Source organism: Podarcis vaucheri (assembly GCF_965113315.1).
Source record: "Podarcis vaucheri genome assembly, chromosome: 2".
In the NCBI taxonomy this organism is placed as follows: Eukaryota; Metazoa; Chordata; class Lepidosauria; order Squamata; family Lacertidae; genus Podarcis; species Podarcis vaucheri.
In genome coordinates, this window is record NC_138760.1 from 81392696 (window position 1) to 81413799 (window position 21104).

General features: G+C 40.0%; 1 protein-coding gene and 1 long non-coding RNA gene across 4 annotated transcripts in view; both read right to left on the reverse strand.

Moving 5' to 3' along the window:
• Positions 1-2317: 2317 nt before the first annotated feature.
• Positions 2318-21104, reverse strand: part of PFKFB4 (6-phosphofructo-2-kinase/fructose-2,6-biphosphatase 4) — a 70399-nt gene continuing 51612 nt past the window's right edge. For 2 of the 3 annotated variants that reach the window (XM_082211972.1, XM_082211970.1), the window contains exons 11-15: positions 19232-19361; positions 17825-17887; positions 16270-16334; positions 10908-10994; positions 2318-5569 (exon numbers count right to left, since the gene is read on the reverse strand). In XM_082211972.1, coding sequence (XP_082068098.1) covers positions 10935-10994; positions 16270-16334; positions 17825-17887; positions 19232-19361 — 318 coding nt within the window. In that variant the 3' untranslated portion in view covers positions 2318-5569; positions 10908-10934. The remainder of the gene's footprint in view (positions 5570-10907; positions 10995-16269; positions 16335-17824; positions 17888-19231; positions 19362-21104) is intronic. The other variant, XM_082211971.1, reaches the window with a different exon arrangement.
• Positions 11982-16262, reverse strand: LOC309526092. The gene is made up of 2 exons (XR_014216656.1): positions 12604-16262; positions 11982-12436 (listed from the first exon to the last, which is right to left on the reverse strand). It is a non-coding gene; the product is annotated as an uncharacterized lncRNA (long non-coding RNA).

The window sequence follows — 21104 nt, forward strand, 5'->3', positions numbered from 1 at the left end:
GCCTTCTGTAACATTTAAACTATTTCTTTATTTATACTGCCATCAGGAATCAGGAATCCTTTTCAGCTCAATGCCCACGCTTCTTGGGGGTGCATGCGAGTGTTTAGAAGGGGCAGAGAGGCAGCTCAATTTAACTTTTGTAAATCAGGCTAGTTTCTACATACAGACACACACACACTTTCTATTCTTCATGCAGGCAAGCAAGAGGCATTAGGCTACAATAACACGGTCTAATCAGACAAAAACACAGGATGTGAAAGAAGGGCCAAGAGGAGGTTTGGACTAGAAAGTCCAGGGATAGTTTTGCCTCCCACCCAGGCCTAACTTTCCCTATTCCTGCACTACTTTGTCAGCTTATTTCCAAACATCATAGGATGGTAAAGGAAAGTAAAAATTCCTTGATCAGCTGAGAAAAGAAATACAACAATACTATGAATTACAAGACAGCAGCTGATGATGTCTACAAAACTACCTAGTTAAACAAGACAACTTCATAACCCATGGTTTGGAATTGGTTTGTTTGACACATCAACATTATTTGAAACTGAAATCTAGCCACACAGGAGAATGGGAAGTGGGAACATGAGGGCCTACCCTTTGTTGGGTCTTGGGCACATACTGTTAATTCAGCTACTGACATACCTTAATTACATTAAATTATATTACTTAGAATTCTTAAAATGAATTTGTGCCATGTTACCAAAGCATGGCTTGTACTTACCAACTCAGTGTCCTCACCCATTACACATCATCAACATCAGGCACACAAACAAACATTCAAGAATTTGTAGTTTTAGATGCCTGGTAACTTTCAGGGAAAATAGAACACTTCTAGACAGATCCTTCCTAGCCACAAGTCTGTGGTTAATGCGGACTACACAAGATAGAGAGCAGGGCAGAATTGATCCCAGAATCATCCCATTGGTCCTAGGAGGAAAAGTACTGACTAGCAGGAAGGGTCATTTTCTATCTGTTGTTTTGTTAAGAACAAAACAACCCTTCAAAAATAAGTTTGGAATAGGGTGAAAAAAGGATCCATCACACCATTTTCCATGTTTTTAGATTTTGTCAACAACAAAGACTCAGACTAAGATAAAATAGGAGAGGTCTAAATACTGAGCAGGGTGGAGTTCAGTCTGCTTTAAGCATTTAAAGCCTCCAACTTGTGAGGCACAATTAACAGATTACTCCCTAACCGCAATTATCTCCATCCTAAACAAAAATGAAAGGAACCTATCATCTCAGCATCTTATGAACCATGACTTTGTGGAACCAGCTGGTTAAAATCTGTTAAGTAGTTATTCTCTAGGGAGTGAAATCTCTCAACAATTCAGTTTAAAAGGAATGATGCAAACACAGAGGAAGACGGAAAAGATGGAAAAGAAGGGATGGCCGAGGAAAGAGGGATGGCAGCTGGAAAAGTGATGAGAGTTATAGAAGATTTGCTACATAGAGGGGACTGTACTGCTGCTGTCGGCTCTAATTATTAGCGGGCTCTACCCTAGTCACAGGCATTTTTTAGAAGGCATACATTAAGACAATGTATTCTGGCCAAAGACTGGTACAATGAATTAAGAAAAGAGAGGGATGTGTGTTCATAGAATTATCATACAGCAGTCATGAAGACAACAGAGTTAGTGGTTGTCCTAATGCTTTCCTTTTCTCCCAGCGGCTACGAGCCATGTGGGTTCTTTGCCCTATAAAATGGACATGTCAGGATACAGTGCTACACTTGCATCACTACATTAAATAAATCGCACTCTTTGATGTAAAAAAAATGTAGAAAGATAGCTGAAAATTGTAGAAAGATAAGGTTCTGATTCTCTTTGATCTAAATTAATCCAGCATTTTCAGGAAACAACCTGGAACAATGACAGTGCTATTTAAACACTGGCAATGGCAGCCTAAAAGAAGAGTCGTTTTAAGAGTAATGGCAGGGGGTAAATAAATTATGGTTGAAGGAGGAGTAGGTGTTTAAAAGAAGCAGTCCCCTGCTAGTCTCAAAGTGCCAGCAACACTTTAAAAAACATATGTAAATACAGCAGTGCTGCTTAAAACCAAACATTGACAGTTCATCTAGTGACAGTTCATCTAGCACTAACTCCAGCAAACCTCACAGTTCCTGGCCTGTTGTTATAGAATATAAAAACCTGGAAATGACTCAGTATTCATCAATAGCATTTGAAATATATGCTTGACCCAATTTGACAGATTTCAGTTTGAACATCATTGCACTTGAGCTGGACATGTTTGCACATACCTGAAGTGTCAAAAAAAAAAAAAAAATCCAGGAGAGAGAAAAGTCAATTAGCATCCCTCACAATTTAAAACAATGTTTATTAGCTTGGAATAAATCTCATGTAAGATTAAATTGAAGGCCAAATATATCCTTAGAACTAGGTGAGTTAACAGTCACATCCTAATTAGTCTCATTCAAAATCATTTGGGTCTACGATACATGTTATGACAAAAGGAAATAATTTTCATAACCTTTTCCATTTCTAGTACCTACTGAGAGGCATTTCACATAAGCAAAGCCACCGGCTTTCATTCAAGTGTACATTTAAAAGGAAATGGCTAGTAATGGCAACTCTCTGATAAATGTACCTGCCAGATCCATATTTTTAGAAACGCTCTTCATTCACACTTTCAAAAGTAGAGAATGAAGCAGTCCTGTGGATCAACAAATACAAAAGGTCTTCTGGATTAGTTGATCACTAGAAACCCAGATGAAGCTGGTGGCACACCAACCATCTAACATATCATTTTTAAACTCATTTACTTTGAAGCAAGCAAACTCATTTCAAAGGGGCTCATTTCCAAATTGCGGAATTGGGATCACATCTTCAGTTAAATTAGAATCCAGAGCTTCCTAGTATTTTCATTTTCAAGTATCAACATACATTTATAATTTATTCTTACACACAACAATTTTTTCAGTTATACAATCTTGTAAATAGAAACTACTGTTATCACAGTATATTTAGATGTAGCCTATAAAAATATCTACTATACATAAAATATTTAGCCACAGTTTTACAGCACATTGAGAAATATGAAGGTGGGGGGAGGAGAGAAAGCAAATACTTCTGGTTAAGAAAAGGTTAGAAGAAAATGCTACACCTGCCAATGAAGGCTAGCTTGCAGGCTTAGCTAACTCAAAGGAGAGTATTTTCTTATAAGAACCACATTTACCACTTAAAATCCAAAGTTATACCTGCACAATTTTCTGCTCATGAATCCTCAACTTTTCACTCAAGCCCACTAAGTAGCCAATAATAAGAATAATTACTTGTGGCTCACATCTAGAGAAGTTAGGGCTAGGCTGTTGACACGATTCATCTGTGATTTAAGCCATTACCCAAAATCCCCTTCTCCAGCTGACACTGTACTGTGGGCCAACAGCAGAACGCTCCCTTTTCATCTACTCCAGTAAGTAGTGATCTACCTGAATAAATACATTATGATGTCAAGGCATATTCTCTTAAAGGATGGAGTACAGCTAAAGCGCTTTTGAAGTGTTTGATAGTTTCACATAGTCCTTTTTATGTTTCTGAAATAAGGTTGGCTTTATGGCTTATCTCCAGAACGCTGAATATATTGCTAAGCTACCTTATTAAAGAAATGAAGAACACGGCAGTATGTTACATTACAGCACCCAGCCACATAAACGAGTCCCCACTCGGCAAAGCTTACATAGTCCATTGCAGAGAACTCTTAGCATTAACAGCATGGCAAGGTTCGATGAGGTACCAGCACAGACAGCAAGGCAAAAAAGCATTCAAACCACACGGAACAAAGCTTTCTTCGGTTCAAGAACAAACAGGCACCTAATCTGCTGCTTGCTGATTTGTATCACATGGACAGATTATTTACACTATACGTTGGCTTAGTACAACAAACACAACTGGCCTAACATGCATGAAGTTTTATCACGAACAGGAATTTCTTTCACACGCCTCCCATTCATTGCAACAGGATATATCTGGAGCTTATCCCTGTTGGGTTGTGACCCTAAAGCAGGACTGATCCAATTTCACAAGTTCACTTACAGCATAGTATCCCTCTTTGCATATAAAGACTTGAAAATCCTAGAGGGCCCCGTTCTTCACTATGCTCTTGAGCTCCACTCAAGGAATGCACTGAGGCAAATATGTGGCTGCTTAAGGTTCACGGAAAGAAAGAATCCCGAGTCCTCGTTTTTGGGGGGGACGGAAGATTGTTTCCATTTATGAACGTGCAAATCCTGTTCTCATCAATAAAGTAGAAGATATGCAATAAAGGATCGCTTTCATCTTTCCCATCCAATGCATTTTAACTTAAATATCACCAATACATAAGAAAAATAAAAACCCAAAACAGCTAATACTTCATCTGTGACTTTGGTTCAAGAAGATGGGTAAGAACAAGCTTGCATTAATGCCAATAACTCAGGAGCGCTTCATAATAATTTGGTCTCTCTAGTAATTTGTATTACACCTTCCCTGCACTGTTATTGCCATTCACCTCTGGTAACCACCATGCACATTGTTTTATTGTATTACAATCTGCTCCATTTGGAGCAATATTTACATGAGTGTCAATTAAAAACCCTCCCTTTTCATGGGCTTCTCTGCTTGGGGTTTGGAGTTTGAGGGGGTGTAAAAAAGGGGGGGACCAGGTAAAAACCGTTAAGTAAAATATGCGGTTTTCAATAAACAGACAAAATAGGTTTGCCGTATGCATGATGTGGAAAGGAAACTATTCACACACTATTCAAATAATAATAATAACCCAGGAGTTCTGGAACATTTCAACAAGATAGATGGAATGCATCTGGGAAAATATTACCTATTCTGGCTTTCCATTAAATGATGTGAAGCATCAAGTGGAGCCTTTAGTAAAATTACATAGAAATTAGTGCAGCTGCCAAAAAAAAAGAAAGAAAATCAAATGTTTAACTGCAAAGCAATGACTTGAAGTGGACAACACTGCTTGTTGCTAAAATTGATATATTAACTGGATTAATATATCTCACAAGGAGACTGGTGGTACCTTTTGTAGTATACTAAAATAAATAGTTGGAAGAATCCTCAGTTGAAGAAACACCTGTTCTATGTCCGGTAAAGATTTTATATATAATATAGGAATAAAACAGGAAATCACAGCAAGAAAGGCTTAGGAAAGTATTGCAGAAGAAAGCTAAGATACAGCATTAAGAGAGACACCAGCATTTCATACTTTTAACACCCACAGTCGAAGAACAACAGGATAAAGACAACATATATTAATTTAAAAGCAGTTTCATTCTCTGTTCCACAAATACTTGGTCCATTTCAACCTTTAGTGCCAACTTTGCCTTGTGCCAGATCCAGGCAGCTGAAACACGTCTTCAAGAAGAGAAGGAGTGCATGCATTTCTGTGTTGCTTGGCTTCCTTGAAGGCTGCCTTCATTCTCAGCTCCCTGAGTGGTTTCCTTAGCACTGCTTCAGCAGTTTGGGACGGTGCTGGCAAGGGGAGGTCAAAGGTGCTACAAATGATTAGGTACAGTCCTCAAAGCTTCTTCTCGAGAGCGGCTAACGCATACATTCTGAAAAGAGAACAAGACAGCAAGCTTTATATACTTCACTCAAACACAATGCTTGCCCTTTGGCCAATTCCTGAACATTTCTCACTATCTATGGGCTTTCCTTTGCTAGTTCATGGAAATATGGTGAAATTAAGGCTGTAATCCTATGCACATTTACTTTAGCATAAGACCCACCGACATCAGTGAAGCCTCGCTTCCCAGAAAATATGCATAGATTTGGGCTGGATAAAATCACAATATTTTGTCTTAGCTGGTTCCTCTATATTTTCATGTGTTGTAACAATTTCCATCATTCCAGAATACATTTCTCAATATGCATCAGTCTTCAGTTCCATTGTTCTGAACACCAGCTTATCAGAAACTCAAAGAGATCCCAATATAGGTTCAGTTGCACTTTGAATGCTTGGTCTTAGGCCTCTGGGCCCCTTATGTAGCCCTAGGTAGAAGTCTGGTTTTTTCCAGTGTTCACTGGGAACTACCAACATAAGCACATGCTGCTAGCTGATTGAACAACCCAAATGAAATGTTTTCATTATCGCAATCAATGCAATGACACATGCACAAGTCCAGGAGGGAGAGATCCTTAAGAGTCACAAGTTTGAACCCAGCTACAATGCCTATACACAATACTTTTCCTTCCCTTTAAACCAATAACTGTATTAGGCAACAAGCTATGTGATACTACCACCTCTCATCACAGATAAGATATGTCACGACACATTTAACACTCAACATACTAGTCTTCAGGCATTCCAGTGGCATGTGAAAACAGCAAGCAAGCAGAGGCAAATTGCTAAGCTCCGGCTCCATCACCCTCCATAAGTTGGGACGTTAAACATCTGAAGCAGACAACGTCCTACAGTCATGGAGGCTTCCAGTGTGATTATGGACCCAGGAAGATCTAGGTTTGAAATTGCTTAAGGAAGCCTCCACAGATACAAGAGGTTGAAGATGTTAGATCAGTCTTTCTCAACCTTAGGTTTCCAGATGTTGGACTACAACTCCAATCATCCTTAGCTAGCAGGACCAGTGGTCAGGGATGATGGGAGTTGTAGCTCAGCAACATCTTGGTGACTCAAGTGTTGAGGAAAACAGGGGGTGAAATTTAGTGCACTTCTCCCCACTTGCAAGTTGTTTTTACACACAAGTAGAATGTCTGAACAACCAAAAATTACCCCTCAGGGACTCAAAGGCTGCCAATTGCAAATCTCTATCCTAGAAGCTCAGTCTATCCTAGACCACAGTCGTTCTAGCAGCAGCCATTTGATACAAGTTGCTACCTGATCCTTGAGGTCAAGTTAAACCGCCCTACATAGTTTCTGCTCAGGCCAAAAAAAGCCATTTATACATAGGCTTTGTGTTACCACTACAGAGTGCAAAGAAATGCACAAATAGTTTTCTAGTTGTGTTCAGATCAGGGCTATTGGACAAGGTAGATCCCATGCATTGTATGCAGAAGATCCCAAGTTCAATTCCTGAGATCTCAGCTAGTGGACAATGCAAAACACCTCTGCCTGTGACCTTAGAGAGCTACTGTAATACTGGGCTTACATGGACCAAGAGCCTGATCTAATATGCAGCAGCTTCCAATATTCCTTACACATTTTCAAACTCCTATTGGAGTTTTCAAAGTTTGTCCTGTCCAACTGCATCCGATACTCAACTCTCCCACACAATATGAACATTTTGTCCTGTCAATGAGCCAGACAGATGTGTACCCAAGGAGCTCTAATGAGTGCCCCAATGATCTTTACCTACCATCAAGCACACCATCATTTTATTCTAAAAGCCTGAACCAACTTTTCTCCACCATCAGAAGTGGTACATCTCCCCAAAAGCAAGATTTCCAGGTAACAGATTTGGGAGCAGTGAACTCATCTCTTTGCAGGATGAACTGAGTCATCCTACTCTTCAATGGAAGTACGAAACACAAATGTGTAAGGCACATACCCAAGGCACCCTAATGATTATACCTGCTCCAGTGTAGGTTTGCATGGTTCATGCCAACTTTTAAGAAAATTGCTGCTAATACGTTTTCCATTCATCTACACATCGACTTCTACAAACTGACTTCCTGGTGCAGAACAGAGATCAAAGAAGTAGGAAGAAGACATTCATAAGACACCTGTACAGGTATCGGTTTTCAGCAAGGCCTGCTAGCCGCTGGCAGTATAACAGTTGTTATTCTCCTTCTCGGAGACTTCAAAAAAAATGAGCTGTTATTCTACCCTTAAGTGAAATTAAATAGGTTTCAGTTAACAAGAATGAACTCAATCTCTTAGAATGAAGACATTAGTAGTATTTGTACTCTTCAAACACAAAACGTGAGATGAGAACATGCATTCTTATCAAAAGGGCTCTTGATTTAAGCTGCTAGGGTTTCATACCACATAGCATCATCTACCAGATCCTCTCCTCCCTTTATTACCTTGGCCAGGCATAGGCAAACTTTGCCCTCCAGCTGTTTTGGGACTACAACTCCCATCATCCCTAGCTAACAGGACCAGCGGTCAGGGGTGATGGGAATTGTAGTCCCAAAACATCTGGAGAGCTGAGTTTGCCTATGCCTGACCTTGACTATTATCCAGGAAAGACATGAGATCCCTAATCAAAGCACTGTAGGGTGTTACAGTCTTGCATCTGGCCTTTGAGATTAACATCAGTTAAACATCTTAATGGAATCCAAGATATACATAGATACAGAAATCTTAACCAGTCCTGAAGAACAAAAAATCCAGTATCTAGGATCTTTTCTTTCAGTTCTCAAATGCAAGACCTCCTAGAGATTCACAAGGATATGTGCTCCTTTCCCTTACTTTGCCACGAGATATCACCATAATTGTGATATCGATCTTACAAAACTAAAACTCCTGGATTTAAGCTGGGGAGGGGGGCTAACGTTTTCCGGTCAAGGGCTGCACTGACCCATGCCCAACACTGTGAGAAGAATGGTAAACTGGGCTAAGGCCAAAGAAGGAAATTAATCCCTTTTATTATCTTTCCATTTAAGCCAACCCATTTCTTTCCTTCCCCAATTCATTCTATTTGTATTTTCTTTTATATACTTTTAGCTGATTGTTTTCCCTCAAAGTCCCACTTCCGCCACTCAAAATTCACACAAATTCATTTTATTTATTCACTGTGATGCTGATGCCATTGGTTTTCTTTGTTCTGCTGACGCAGGGAGAGGAGAGAAATTGCCAAAAACGTTTCAAATAAGAAGCCATCAAACCTCTTAGCTGATGGGTTGGCCTGATCTAAGCAATGTAACCATAAGCACCACCGAAGCTGATTCTCTAGCCCCAACCCCCAACATGAAGTTAGTCTAGTGAAAATCGGTTGAACAAAGCAAGTGCCTCTGTTGGGGGAGAGGCTGTTCCTGGCAACATCTCTGGCCCCTATAATAGTTTTGTTTATATGTGGCAATGCAGGATTCAAGTGACAAACTTTTTCTAATCTACCAAACTTGTTTACAAGATGCTTAGAATTTAGAGTATGTAAGTTAGCAGCAGCTACACTGCTTTGGTTTGGTTTTGTGAATCACCCTGGGAATTATTTGGCTGTCAGGAAGTATGAAATGATTTACAGTGGTACCTCGGGTTACATACACTTCAGGTTACATACGCTTCAGGTTACAGACTCTGCTAACCCAGAAATAGTACCTCAGGTTAAGAACTTTACCTCAGGATGAGAACAGAAATCGTGCTCCGGCGGTGCGGCAGCAGTGGGAGGCCCCATTAGCTGAAGTGGTGCTTCAGGTTAAGAACAGTTTCAGGTTAAGAACGAACCTCTGGAACAAATTATGTACTTAACCCGAGGTACCACTGTATTTATTTTTTAAGTACTGCAGTTTACTGGCCCATCTCGACATATGGGGAAGCTCCACCTTTTTCCTTTTGGAATTTTACAGCATCATCTTGAAGCACAAATGCCATTGTGTGTACTAAAATGCTTCTTCTCAGAACCGCCCCCGCCCCCCGCAAGCTGCTTTCGAATCTCCGAGGAGGTAAATTTATGTCAGGGGTTGGGAACTTCAGGCCTGGGGGCTTCTCTGTCTGGGTCTCAGGACTCTCCTCTTCCTCCTCAGCAACATACCCTCTCTCCCCAGGCCACACCCCTCAGCAGCCCAACTTTGCACCATCTACAGCCTAGAATGGAGAAGCAACAGGGAAAGGAGTAGTTGTGTATTATTCCTTTCCACAAGTGCCATTTCTTTACTCCATATTGACAGTGGTTCTATCCAGAGGTGTTTCAAATGCATGTTTACCCTGGTATTAGTAATGTCTAGTAACTTCACGGGAGTAAGAAATAACAGTTTGCCTCCGTTTGCCAAACTGTAGAAGAAATATATTTCTATGATTCTACTTTATAAAGAAAACAAATTAAGACATTACTACTATGAGTCCTCTTCATATAAATTATAAATTAGGGCTGCCACCCTATTAAAAACACCTTTGTTGACTGATTGAATCTATTCACTAAAATTCATGCTATTTCAAGAAACTGCATCTGAATAGAATAAAAGAGTCCTGAAGCAAGAAGCATATTTCTTTTTTTTCTTATAAAATGTTTAGTTTAGTTATAGCAGGCAACTTCTTAGACGAGGCATTCCTTCTCATGTGAACGAAAAGAGAAAGGCCTCTTTTTAATGGGTGTTTAAAAGAGTCTTAACACCACCTGCAGTTGTTGTTTTTAAAAACTAACAATATTTTTAAATTAGCTTTTAAAAATTAGCTGTCAAAGTAATTAGAAGTACAAATTAAACTTTAAATGATCAATTAATCCCATAATAAATTTTGCAGACCTTTTTTTGAAATCACAGAAATACATCTTCCACAAAGACAGGGGCAAGAACACTATTTCCCAGAAGCTACTATTAAACAGTCATAGAATTCTATGGTTCTATGAATTAGCAGACGATCTACATTGCCGATACTATTCACTAGCTGTGAAACTAACTGTAGAAAGACTATTAATTATGCTCCTCTATGTAAAACAATCCAATCACTCAAGAGAAAATAAAAATACTCATTAATAGACAACTGCCCCATATTATCTCCCAACAGGGTTTGAGTGTTTGATCAAGCCTTAACGGACATAAAACATCAGGTTTAAAATTAGCAATCACCAATTGATCAAGTGTTATATCAGAGAAGCCAGTAATCAGATGGCTCAGCCAATTAGTTCCAATCCAGGGGGTAGGGGACAATAAGATTTGATTGTTTGATTTCTAAAAGCCACGAGCTACACAAAAACTGATATTATCTGTGGATGATTCCAAAGTGATTGGAACAATTGAAATAATTTTAATATAATATGATGAAAAGAAGCACCACACGTTTCATAGCTGATCAGGACACGGGCTTCACTGGTGAGCAGGGACAGTTACAAGGGCTTCCTCGGGAGGTCTTGAAATGTCTACATTCTGTGTAATAATAAAAATACAGAGGAAAATGTTTATCATGCAACATGGCCAGTCAGCTTTCTTCACAAGTAAACAGCCGAGCTTGTTAAATTAACAAATATAGTCACTTATCTAGAGCAATAAAGCTTTTTTAAACCAGAGACAGTGGAATTGCCTTCTTTATAGACTGCGTTTAATAATTCTGTGGACCACAGGCTAAGTGCTGGCAGCTCTCCTCAAAACACACACACACACAGAAACTGCTTATGTTTAGAGTATCTCAACTATATAACTATATTTAAAAGCTTGTGATTCATTACATTATGCATAGCACATTCATACTGCAAAAAGCAAGTCTTATCAGCCAGATACCATTAAATAGAAGTGAACAATTGGGAGGGGGTTGGGTGCCAGGAGAAGGGCCATAGCTCATTGGTAGAGCATCTCTTGACATATGCAAGCAGAGCTGGAGAAAAAGCTCCTATCTGAAAACATGGAGTCACTCACTGAATACAGACAATACTGAACTAGATGGACCAATGGCCGAGTCAGTATAACACAGCTTCCTACATTCCTATGTGTCCTGGTGCATAGGTTCTACTGGAATAATTTTAGTCATATTGTGACATTAGCCCCTGTATATTACTGTATTTTTCCATGTATAAGACTAGGGTTTTTCCCTTAAAAATAATGTCAAAAATTAGGGGGTGTCTTATCCACGGATACATCTCCCCCCCCCATTTTCTTAAATCTGAGTCCCCAAAAATAGGGGGCGTCTTATACATGGGGGCGTCTTATGGACGGAAAATACAGAGTTCCTACTGTCTAGGATAGCATACATTTCCATGTCTTTCAGTCTTGAAGCTATAACTACAGCCCTCAAATTATATGGAGAACTTACCAATAACTGAGTATCTGGCACAAAATTAGATCAAATCCTGTTACCATTAAGAGACTGCTCTCTTCTTTAAGTTACACAGAATAAGTACATGAGCTTTTTTTTTAAAAAAAAAAAACCTCAGCCAGATGGGCAAGGTATAAATAATAAATTATTATAATGCTTCTGCTCATTGTGAGGAAGGACAAGATTGGACAACTTCACAGAGGAGAGGACTATTGATGGTGGCTAGCCATGATGGCTATTCTCTGCCTCCGCAACTGGAAGCAGCAAAGCTTCTGAATGACAGTTGTTGGAAAGCACGGGAGGGGAGAGTGATCGAATCCTGCTTGCTGGTCTCCCGCAGGCATCTGGTCAGCCACTGTGGGAACTGGATACTAGACGAGATGATCCAGAAAGCTCTTCTGATGTTCTTAGAAGAAGCTCTAATGGGCCTTGGAGCCTTGCCTCCTCTTCCGCCCCCTCAGCCCTGGAAACCATTTCCTTTCATTGGCCCCTTTCAGACTTCTGAAATGTCACAAGTTGTGCCTTCACGTTCTGAAGTTTATCAGCACAGCAGGAACAGCTGAAGACAGAACTCTAAGGTCAATTCACTGATGAAGCATCATGGGTCTGTGCTAGCACTGCATCATGGTTGTGCCAGTGCAACTGCAGCAGCAGTATTTATGTCTCAGGAGCACAAAATGCTGTGAACTTAGGTACTAGAAACTTCGGAACAAATGGGTTCAGAACGGAAGAACAGAACACTATCCGTTGCCTTCTCAGAACCTTTAAGGCAGGGGTTGTCAATGCACTGCCCTCCAGAGGCTGTTGGACTCCAAATCCCATCAGCCCCAGCCAGGACAGCCAATGGTCAGGGATGATGCAACTTGTAATCCAACAACATGTCAATCTCCCTTGCTTTAGGCTTATGCTAGCAGTGCCTGAACCCACCCTGGGAACTTGGGAACTCTTCAATTGTGGATAAAGAAGAAGGAGGAAAAGTTTCCCTTTGGGGTAACACTACCTGTGCTCGCCATAACAGTCCTGATTAATGCCAAACAGAAAAACAACAAACATGGCTGAGAAGCAGAAAGTGGAGCGGGAGAAATGAGGACCAGGCCACCGCCTGGATGAGGGCACACTCTCTCTCTTATTCACTCACTAGCCCAAATGAGTATCTAATCAGAGGAACTGTCTGCTGCGGCTAATGAATATCATCACTACTTTTCACGTCTCTCTCCTTTCTCTCCACTGATTACCAGGAAGGGTAAGAGGAAAAAAATAAGCAGCACATTTTATTTATTCACTTCCTTTAGAGCACTTCCTTACCGCTGAATATATAAAAAGATCTTTAAGCAGTCTACAGAAAGGGGGGACCCTCATATGAAACAGTTAACAGAAATTACTAATAAATATTTACAGACAGCATATTCACCTTCTACAACACCTCTCAGCCTCCTGGCTCTCATCCATGGCCCAAACAAACTTTCAGACTAACCCCCAAATAACTCACAATAAAGAGAGTTCCTGGAACGTGCTGGCATTACCATAGTTCTTTACTCTCAGGCTTGCTTTTATGGGCAATCAAATCCTATACCTGTTTAGTAAGAAACAGGTGAAACTCTGTTCTATGGGATTTACTCCCAACTATGTGAGTAGGGAACTGCACCCCTGTGTGTGTACACAGGTTGGCTAGTAATATTGGAAGACATGTATATGGCCGGCTTGTATTCTTATTGTGACAAAACATCGTTAAACCTGCTACCCAAAACTGTAGAGCTAACAATACCTACTTACTTTCAGTATCCAAACATTGTAAAACAGTAATTTGGCAGCCAAGGCTGGCTAAAATTGTAGGCAGCCTTGGAAAAATGTCTTAGTGGCCGTTTTGATTCATTTGATATCCAGTATCATTTTGCCATAATCAAGAATATGATGGCAAGAACATGGTAAAAAATCTCCCATGAAACATCACTAAAAATAGAGTTACTGCTCAATCCTAAAGGACAATCTTATCACTATCAAGAGGATACCTACAGTAACCAAAAGATGTTCATTTACAACGAGCCAGAGACCCTGCTACCCAAACCTATGAAACACTGAGCAGCTGACAGAAACCAATCCTAAATCTCAAAAATATATTCTGTTTTCATCCAGGTTCTGTTCTTCCTGCAGTTTTACACAATTATGCACCATGAAGCCAGATCAGAACTGAATGCTGGTATTGTGCCGCTGCATCAACCAACCCAAACAAAGAAACACATGGTTGCCTTTCAAGGACTTGCACATTTTACAAAATGAGTGTTTCTTAAACGCTTCAGCATGTCCAGAAAAGCTTCTCTCTCACCTTTTTATTCACACACAGTTTAAATAGAAGCCGTTAACAGCTGCCTACCAACCAAGTGGCCATGGATGAGTCATTTGCAAAACACTCCTTGATCAAAAGAGTAAGGCAACACTGTTAAAGCTGCTAAAAACACACAGCATTCAGATCCAACAGAGCGACTTAACGCAATGAAAATACTGTATTGAGTTAAGCAAACAATTGGGTGGCAGCACAACGCCTAACTGTGGCAGTTTTTAGGGCTTTCATTGAACAGCTTGCTGTCTGCTCTGCATCACTGCTCACCATAACATCACCTGAATACAAGGCTACAGACTGTTACAATTGAGGCACTGTTATTTCCCCCAAAGTGGAGTCGTATAATTAGCTGCCAAATTCACTCAGATGACATACGCTGTATTATGAAAGCACTGTGCAATTAAAGAGTGTCATAATGTTGTCATGAAGGAGAGAAGATTCCATGAAACACAAGTGAAGCAGGCATGAAGATGATGAGTTGTCAGAGAATAAAACAATTTCCTTTGTTTTGCAGAGCATTTACCTGAAGTTCCAAAATCCACTACAAGCTCCATTTTAAAGAATGCTCAAATTAAATGACTGTTGTATGCGCCACTGCACATGACCTCTTGTTCTATTTCTCCTCAAATGATGCCAATAAGTCAGAGACCATGTGCAGAAGGTAATGACATCACAAAAAATAGGTATATAATGAAGATCTGGTCATTTTCTAGCATCACAAAGGAGCAAACATAGCACATTTTCCTCTGTTTTTAATGGTATATAATTAGGCTTTTGTGTGCTAATTTGCTAGTAGAAATAATGACATGTTTGGGAGCTTACAATCCTATCATCACCCCAAGCCATTCAAACCAATGACACTATACTAGCTCACTTTGGTTACTGTTTCTCAAGGGACTTATTAAAAAACTTCCAGAATAATTACCATTGGTTCAGTCTACATAAATATATCTTGCAATGCATTATACATAGCCCTTGATTTTTATTCTAATGTTCACCAAACCCACACATGTAAGAGCAACAAGATATAAGAGGCCCGACTTCGTATTTGAGCAGGCCATTTATCCTGTGCAGGTTATACTTTTGTTTGACCTCATAACTTGGGCTACAAATATGCACCATTTTGTCATACTTGAATCCAATAACATCAAGAGGCATGACCAGCACATTATTGTTATCCTGACTCAGGAGCGGCAAGGGTTTCACCAGCGATATATCACCAAGATGAAGGCACCATCGCTCTCTGGCCCTCAAAACAGTCCTGGCCAATGTATTGATTCATCACCCAGGCCTAGTGCATACATGAGAGACGGGGGTGGGGGGTGGGATACATGGCTCTCTTGATTGGCAAATCATGTAGACACCTCCCCACGCAGCTAGTGGCCTCTTATTAAGTACAGTCATCCCAACTTTCAGCATGCCAGAGAATTCAGTGGGAGGCTTCCTTCTAAAATGAAGAGCAAAGCGTAAAGTCAAAATCAAACAAAACCAAAGTACGAAGAAAATTGGTCCGAGCTCTGCTTCACACCCACACAGGCAGCTAGCCATGGAGAAGCACCCACACAATTTGGGTATCTGGCATTAACGAGGCTGCTTCAATAATGTGTGAAAATAGGATGGCCTAAACAAGGCATAATGCAAGAAAAAGGGTAGGGAAAAGAAGAAGGGGCTGCAACAAAGGTTGCGGTAACATGCCTGCAGGGCATTAAATATGAGAGAATAGCAGCATACTTTGTCACTAATATAATATGATATGATATTATAATAATATAATATAATATAATATAATATAATATAATATACACACACACACTTACACACTTGGTTGTGTACAAACCTCTACTCCAAAGGTGAAGCTAGATATCAAAGCACAGTTACCTACAATATCCTTTAGGAATGGAAAACTGGGGCAGGAGAGGGTGCTTAACTCTTTCCCTGCTTTTCTTTCTTTTTTTCTTTTTCCCATTTATTCAACTTTAAACCAGTCTCCATCACCACCACCATTCCTCCTGCAGAGTTCCAAATTCACATTTGTGACAGCAGAAGACACCTACCTGTGGTTTGTCTCTGTGTGTATTTACAGCTTCAACATTCAGAAATATAGATTCCACCTTGCAACCTGTAAACAGAAGGAAACTTTTAGATGTTTGTCTTCCTCGTTTTGGGAGCCGCCATCACTGTAAAATCAGTTCTTGTTTCCATCTCCACATTGGGAATGATAATACTTTAAAAGTCAGTAATGACTAACTTAAGCCCATTGAAACTAATGGATCTACTCAAGAGTATGACTTAAGATGCAAAATGAATTTGCAATTCACAATTTATTTTGGACACTAGATGTCACTACAGACTTCTGTTTCTTAAAAGAACAACCACATATTAAAAGAGTGCTCCAATCCGGCAACAAAGAACAAGAACACAGTGAATGGTAACCAATGTACTTTAGTTGAACCAGCTAGAATTTCAAAATTCAGGATTCAAACTCTCTCAGGCTTGAGATCAGAAAAGGAAAAGTAAGCCAAAGCTTATGCCGCTTCAGAAATGTTATATTGGGGAAAAGGAAACGGAAGATAATACTTAAGATTAAATCAGTTCACAGGGGAAGCATTTCACACACAACAGTGACATCAACTTACAAATACATCATCAGCATGAGTTCTAATTTTTATCCTTCACACACCAATATTAAACTCAATGCCCTAGTGTATACCCTTCAGTCAAAATGGTATCATCTACACACAAGGAGGTGGTAGCAGCAGGGTTCATACAGGTACAGAGAAAAACCACACAAAACAATGGGGAAATCTCCCTCAAACAGCCCAATGAGGACAGGACCTAGAATGCTGACTTGTCTGCTAGGCAGGGGAAGACTGAAATTTGGGAGGGAGGGACATGAAATTGTGTTTCCCCAAAGAGAGCATGGCTTGCTGGCATCCTTAACACAACCACACTACATTTTATTGCCAATCTGTTTCATGTAAATTCCTAGCCTGCCCCAATCTGAAGACTCAGGAAGAACAGAGACAAAAAGAATAAATTTTAATTTTAACAGGATGATTAACTAAGCAATCAAATCCCAATGATGACCTGCACATTTACAATTTGCAATGTGCAACCCTATGCACACTAATGTGAGAGTAAATCTCTCTGAATTCAATGGGGCTTACATCTGAGTAGGCATGCGTAGGATGGTGCTATGAAACACTGTCATGGACTTTCTGGTAACTTTATTAAAAAAAGTGAACAATTCCTTTTGATATACAAATAACTTTAAACTATTGGATACCTGCCATCGACAAATGTGATGTTTTCCTTAATAATTACAGTCATACCTCGGGTTACAGACGCTTCAGGTTGCATTTTTTCGGGTTATGGACGCGCCAAAACCCAGAAGTACCAGAACGGGTTACTTCCGGGTTTTGGCGGTCACGCATGCGCAGAAGCGCCGAATCGCAACCCGCGCGTGCGCAGACACGCCACTGCAGGTTGTGAATACTGCGGGTTGCGAACGTGCCTCCTGCACGGATCACGTTTGCAACCTGAGTGTCCACTGTACAGATAATAGCTGAAATACAAATAGATTGATAGAATACATTCTGAACAGCTTACCATAAGCCACTGGGGTTAGCTTTAAGACAGTATGCAGTGGGCACTTGAGATAAGGCAGTTGTTCTAAAACAGATGGAGAAAAAATAAACTTAATAGAGAGTAACAGAAATGCCCCTCTTCCAAACCACTAACCATGTTAGTGCAGCAATGGAACTGGTCCCCAACATAGCACCTGCGCTTGCCATAGTACCCCTAGACATTTTACTTTGTGTCTACTGGGGCTCCAAGCCACTCACAATTTTTTTGGGGGGGTGGTGGGGAATACAGCTTTTTCTTGAAATCTCTCTCTCTCTCAAAAACCACATTTAGCAGTGGTTGTGCTGCAAAGGAAGAAGAGTTTGGATTTGATATCCCGCCTTTCACTCCCTTTAAGGAAGAGATGTGTAGGTCTCCAGCTGCTCTGTCTGCTTCCTTTTTGTTTCCCAGAAGGCCTCTGGGCCCCACATATGCATTCTTCATTGGAAGAGAAAGAAAAGAGTGGGGGGGGGCTCTCAGAGGATGGCGTCTGACCTTCCTGTGCCCCGTCCCCAAAACACAACAGAAAAGAAAAGAAATAAAGGGCTTCTGCCACCACTTGCGTTTTGTTTAATTGTCTCTCAGTGTGTATATCTTGCTGCTGCTGCTGCTTGCTTGCTTGTGGCGGGGGGGGGGGGGCATTGCTTGTTTTTCGGACGGTATTTCCTGCTTGTTTTGTCCATGGGGCAATTTGTGTTATTTGCCCTTTTGATCATCAGATTGTTTTCTTCTTCTTCTGTGAAACTGAAGAATTTTGTGGTGCCTGTGATAGCTTCTTAGATTTCCAAATGTTCCCCTGAGCCCAAAAGGTTGGGGATCCCTTATTTATTTATTTATTTATTCAATAAAGTTTTATCCTATCTCAAAGAAAACTGCAGAGACTTCCATCATAAAAACAAACAGGCATGATAAAGAGCCATGCTGTCTCTTTGCAACAAATCCTTTGAGAACTCAGATATCTAAAATTCTAGAAGTTGCCATAATAAAAAGTACCCAGAATTTAAACTCCTGAATAAAAGCTCCTAACTACAGGCTTCAGGAACACAGATTTAAGGAGGGTATTCCACAGGTGGAGCACCATTATGGGACAGGGATGAGGTGGAACAGATCTCCCCTGCCCTGACTACAGAAGGCTGAAAAACCCAGAGAGTGTCTTCCCTTGATGATCTTAGAGCATAGGAGGTTCACAAAAGCAACCCTGATACCCCAGAAAAGCAAGTGTTGATTAAAGAAGCATTTGACCCATGCACAGGCGAAAATGTAAGTCTGGCATGAGTCATGAAGAGAAGCACTTTTCCTGCTCATTTAAGATGCGCATGAAATAATTGTTGGACGAAATTGTTACTGATTGACCAAGGTGAAAATTCTCCATGTTAAGGCAAATATAATTACCTGCAGGCTTGTCCAGAAAGTAAGCAAGCAGACAGCGCATAACAGCTTGGTGACAGATTACAAGCACATTTTCCTGCCTTTCCAACTCCATAATCACTGGCTCCAACCTTTGAACAAGATCTTCGTATGACTGGGGGAGAAATCAACAATATAATCAACCTCTTGACTGTATACACAGAGCAAACAAAGAGCTGTCCATTATAGACAAAACATAATAAGATGTTCTGCAGATAAGTGTGCATACACACGTACAAGACAAAACACTAAATTTAAACCAATTTATCTTGAAAGAATGCACCATCACAGAAATCAGTACCAAAGTGAGTGTGGTTAAGCTGTATCATATACTTAATCATTCCCATTTTATATCATTTCATTTAAAAAGCTCTACTTAATAAATTTGTAGCTTTGCTGACTCCCTTCTCTGATTTCCATCATGTTTGTAAGCTTAATTGAGTAAGCCATATTGAATGCTCTCAAGCACCAGAGTCTTCTATATAAAGGAAGGTTTATCCATTTTGTGACCGACAGAGTCCTGCTGCTGTTAAAGATCTCCATAATAGTTTGCCTTTTATAAACCTAATAAGATAACCAGTAGGTCCACTGCAAATCAAAAACTGTACAGTGGTACCTCGCAAGACGAAAGAGTTTTTGGTTTTTTGAGTTGCTTCGCAAGACGAATTTCCCAATGGGCTTGCTTCGCAAGACGAAAACATCTTGCAAGTTTGTTTCCTTTTTCTTAAAACCGCATTCCTATGGGAAACCGTACTTCGCAAGATGAAAAATTCCCAAGATGAAAAAATTTGCAGAACGAATTAATTTCGTCCTGCGAGGCACCACTGTAATTTTGTTATTTCCCTTATTATGAAAACCCAATTATCACTTGATCTGGGGGTATGACCAAAAATATGATACATATTCACCGTATTAGTTAAACCTTCAACATTTACCTCTGTTTGTACATATTTGTGGTATCAAATAGTACCTGAACATCTGTCTATAGAAATTCTCTTTCATTGTTGTGTACAAGGCAAACAGCTAATCCCATGCTGAAAGGATTATCTTTATTAAACCTTTTCCCCATTTTGATTAATACAAATTACCTGATTTATACAAATTACCCAAGGTATCTAAATTTGCTGCCAGTTTGTAAATTGGACTCAGAACATGTTTAGTTAAGTTGTTAGATATCAAGATTTGATCTAATGACTCATTTTGTAATGATATGTTTACTTTGTAAATATTAATAAAAACTAGCACTTCTTGTGGACTAACCACCCTGAAACTCTTAGTCAGTAATTCACCTTTGCTACTTCTATGAATGCATGAACAAATTACAGCTAAAAACAAAGATTAGCCATTAAGCATGGGTGCACGGCCGCTAACACAAACAAAAAAACCCATTTCTTTTTTCTGAAAGGTTAGCAAACAACTCTAGAAAGCTTTCTCTATTATGACATGGCTGCTTCAATGTGCTACAAATAATGGCCACCTGGGATCCAGCACTGTTCTGGTGATCACACAGCCAACTCATGGGAGGTGGAACACTCAGCTAACAATAAGGCATGCTGCACATATTACAAATATTGGAACAGCTGTTCCAAGCACAGCTTAACGCTTGACCTCTAATGCAAGTATGTAGAAGACTGGACCACCTGATGCAGAATTAACTCTGCTTCAACCGTATTAGTTTATTTTAGCCCCCCTCAGAAATTATTTCTCCATACATTCAAGGAATACATGAAAGGTGGTGGGCCCAGCTCAATATTTTCATCCCCACTGCCTACAACTTTGAATGGTTAAAAAGGTATTTCAGTTTTACCAAAAAAAAAACCTTTGAAACAAAAAGGTATACCACAATGAATATAAAACA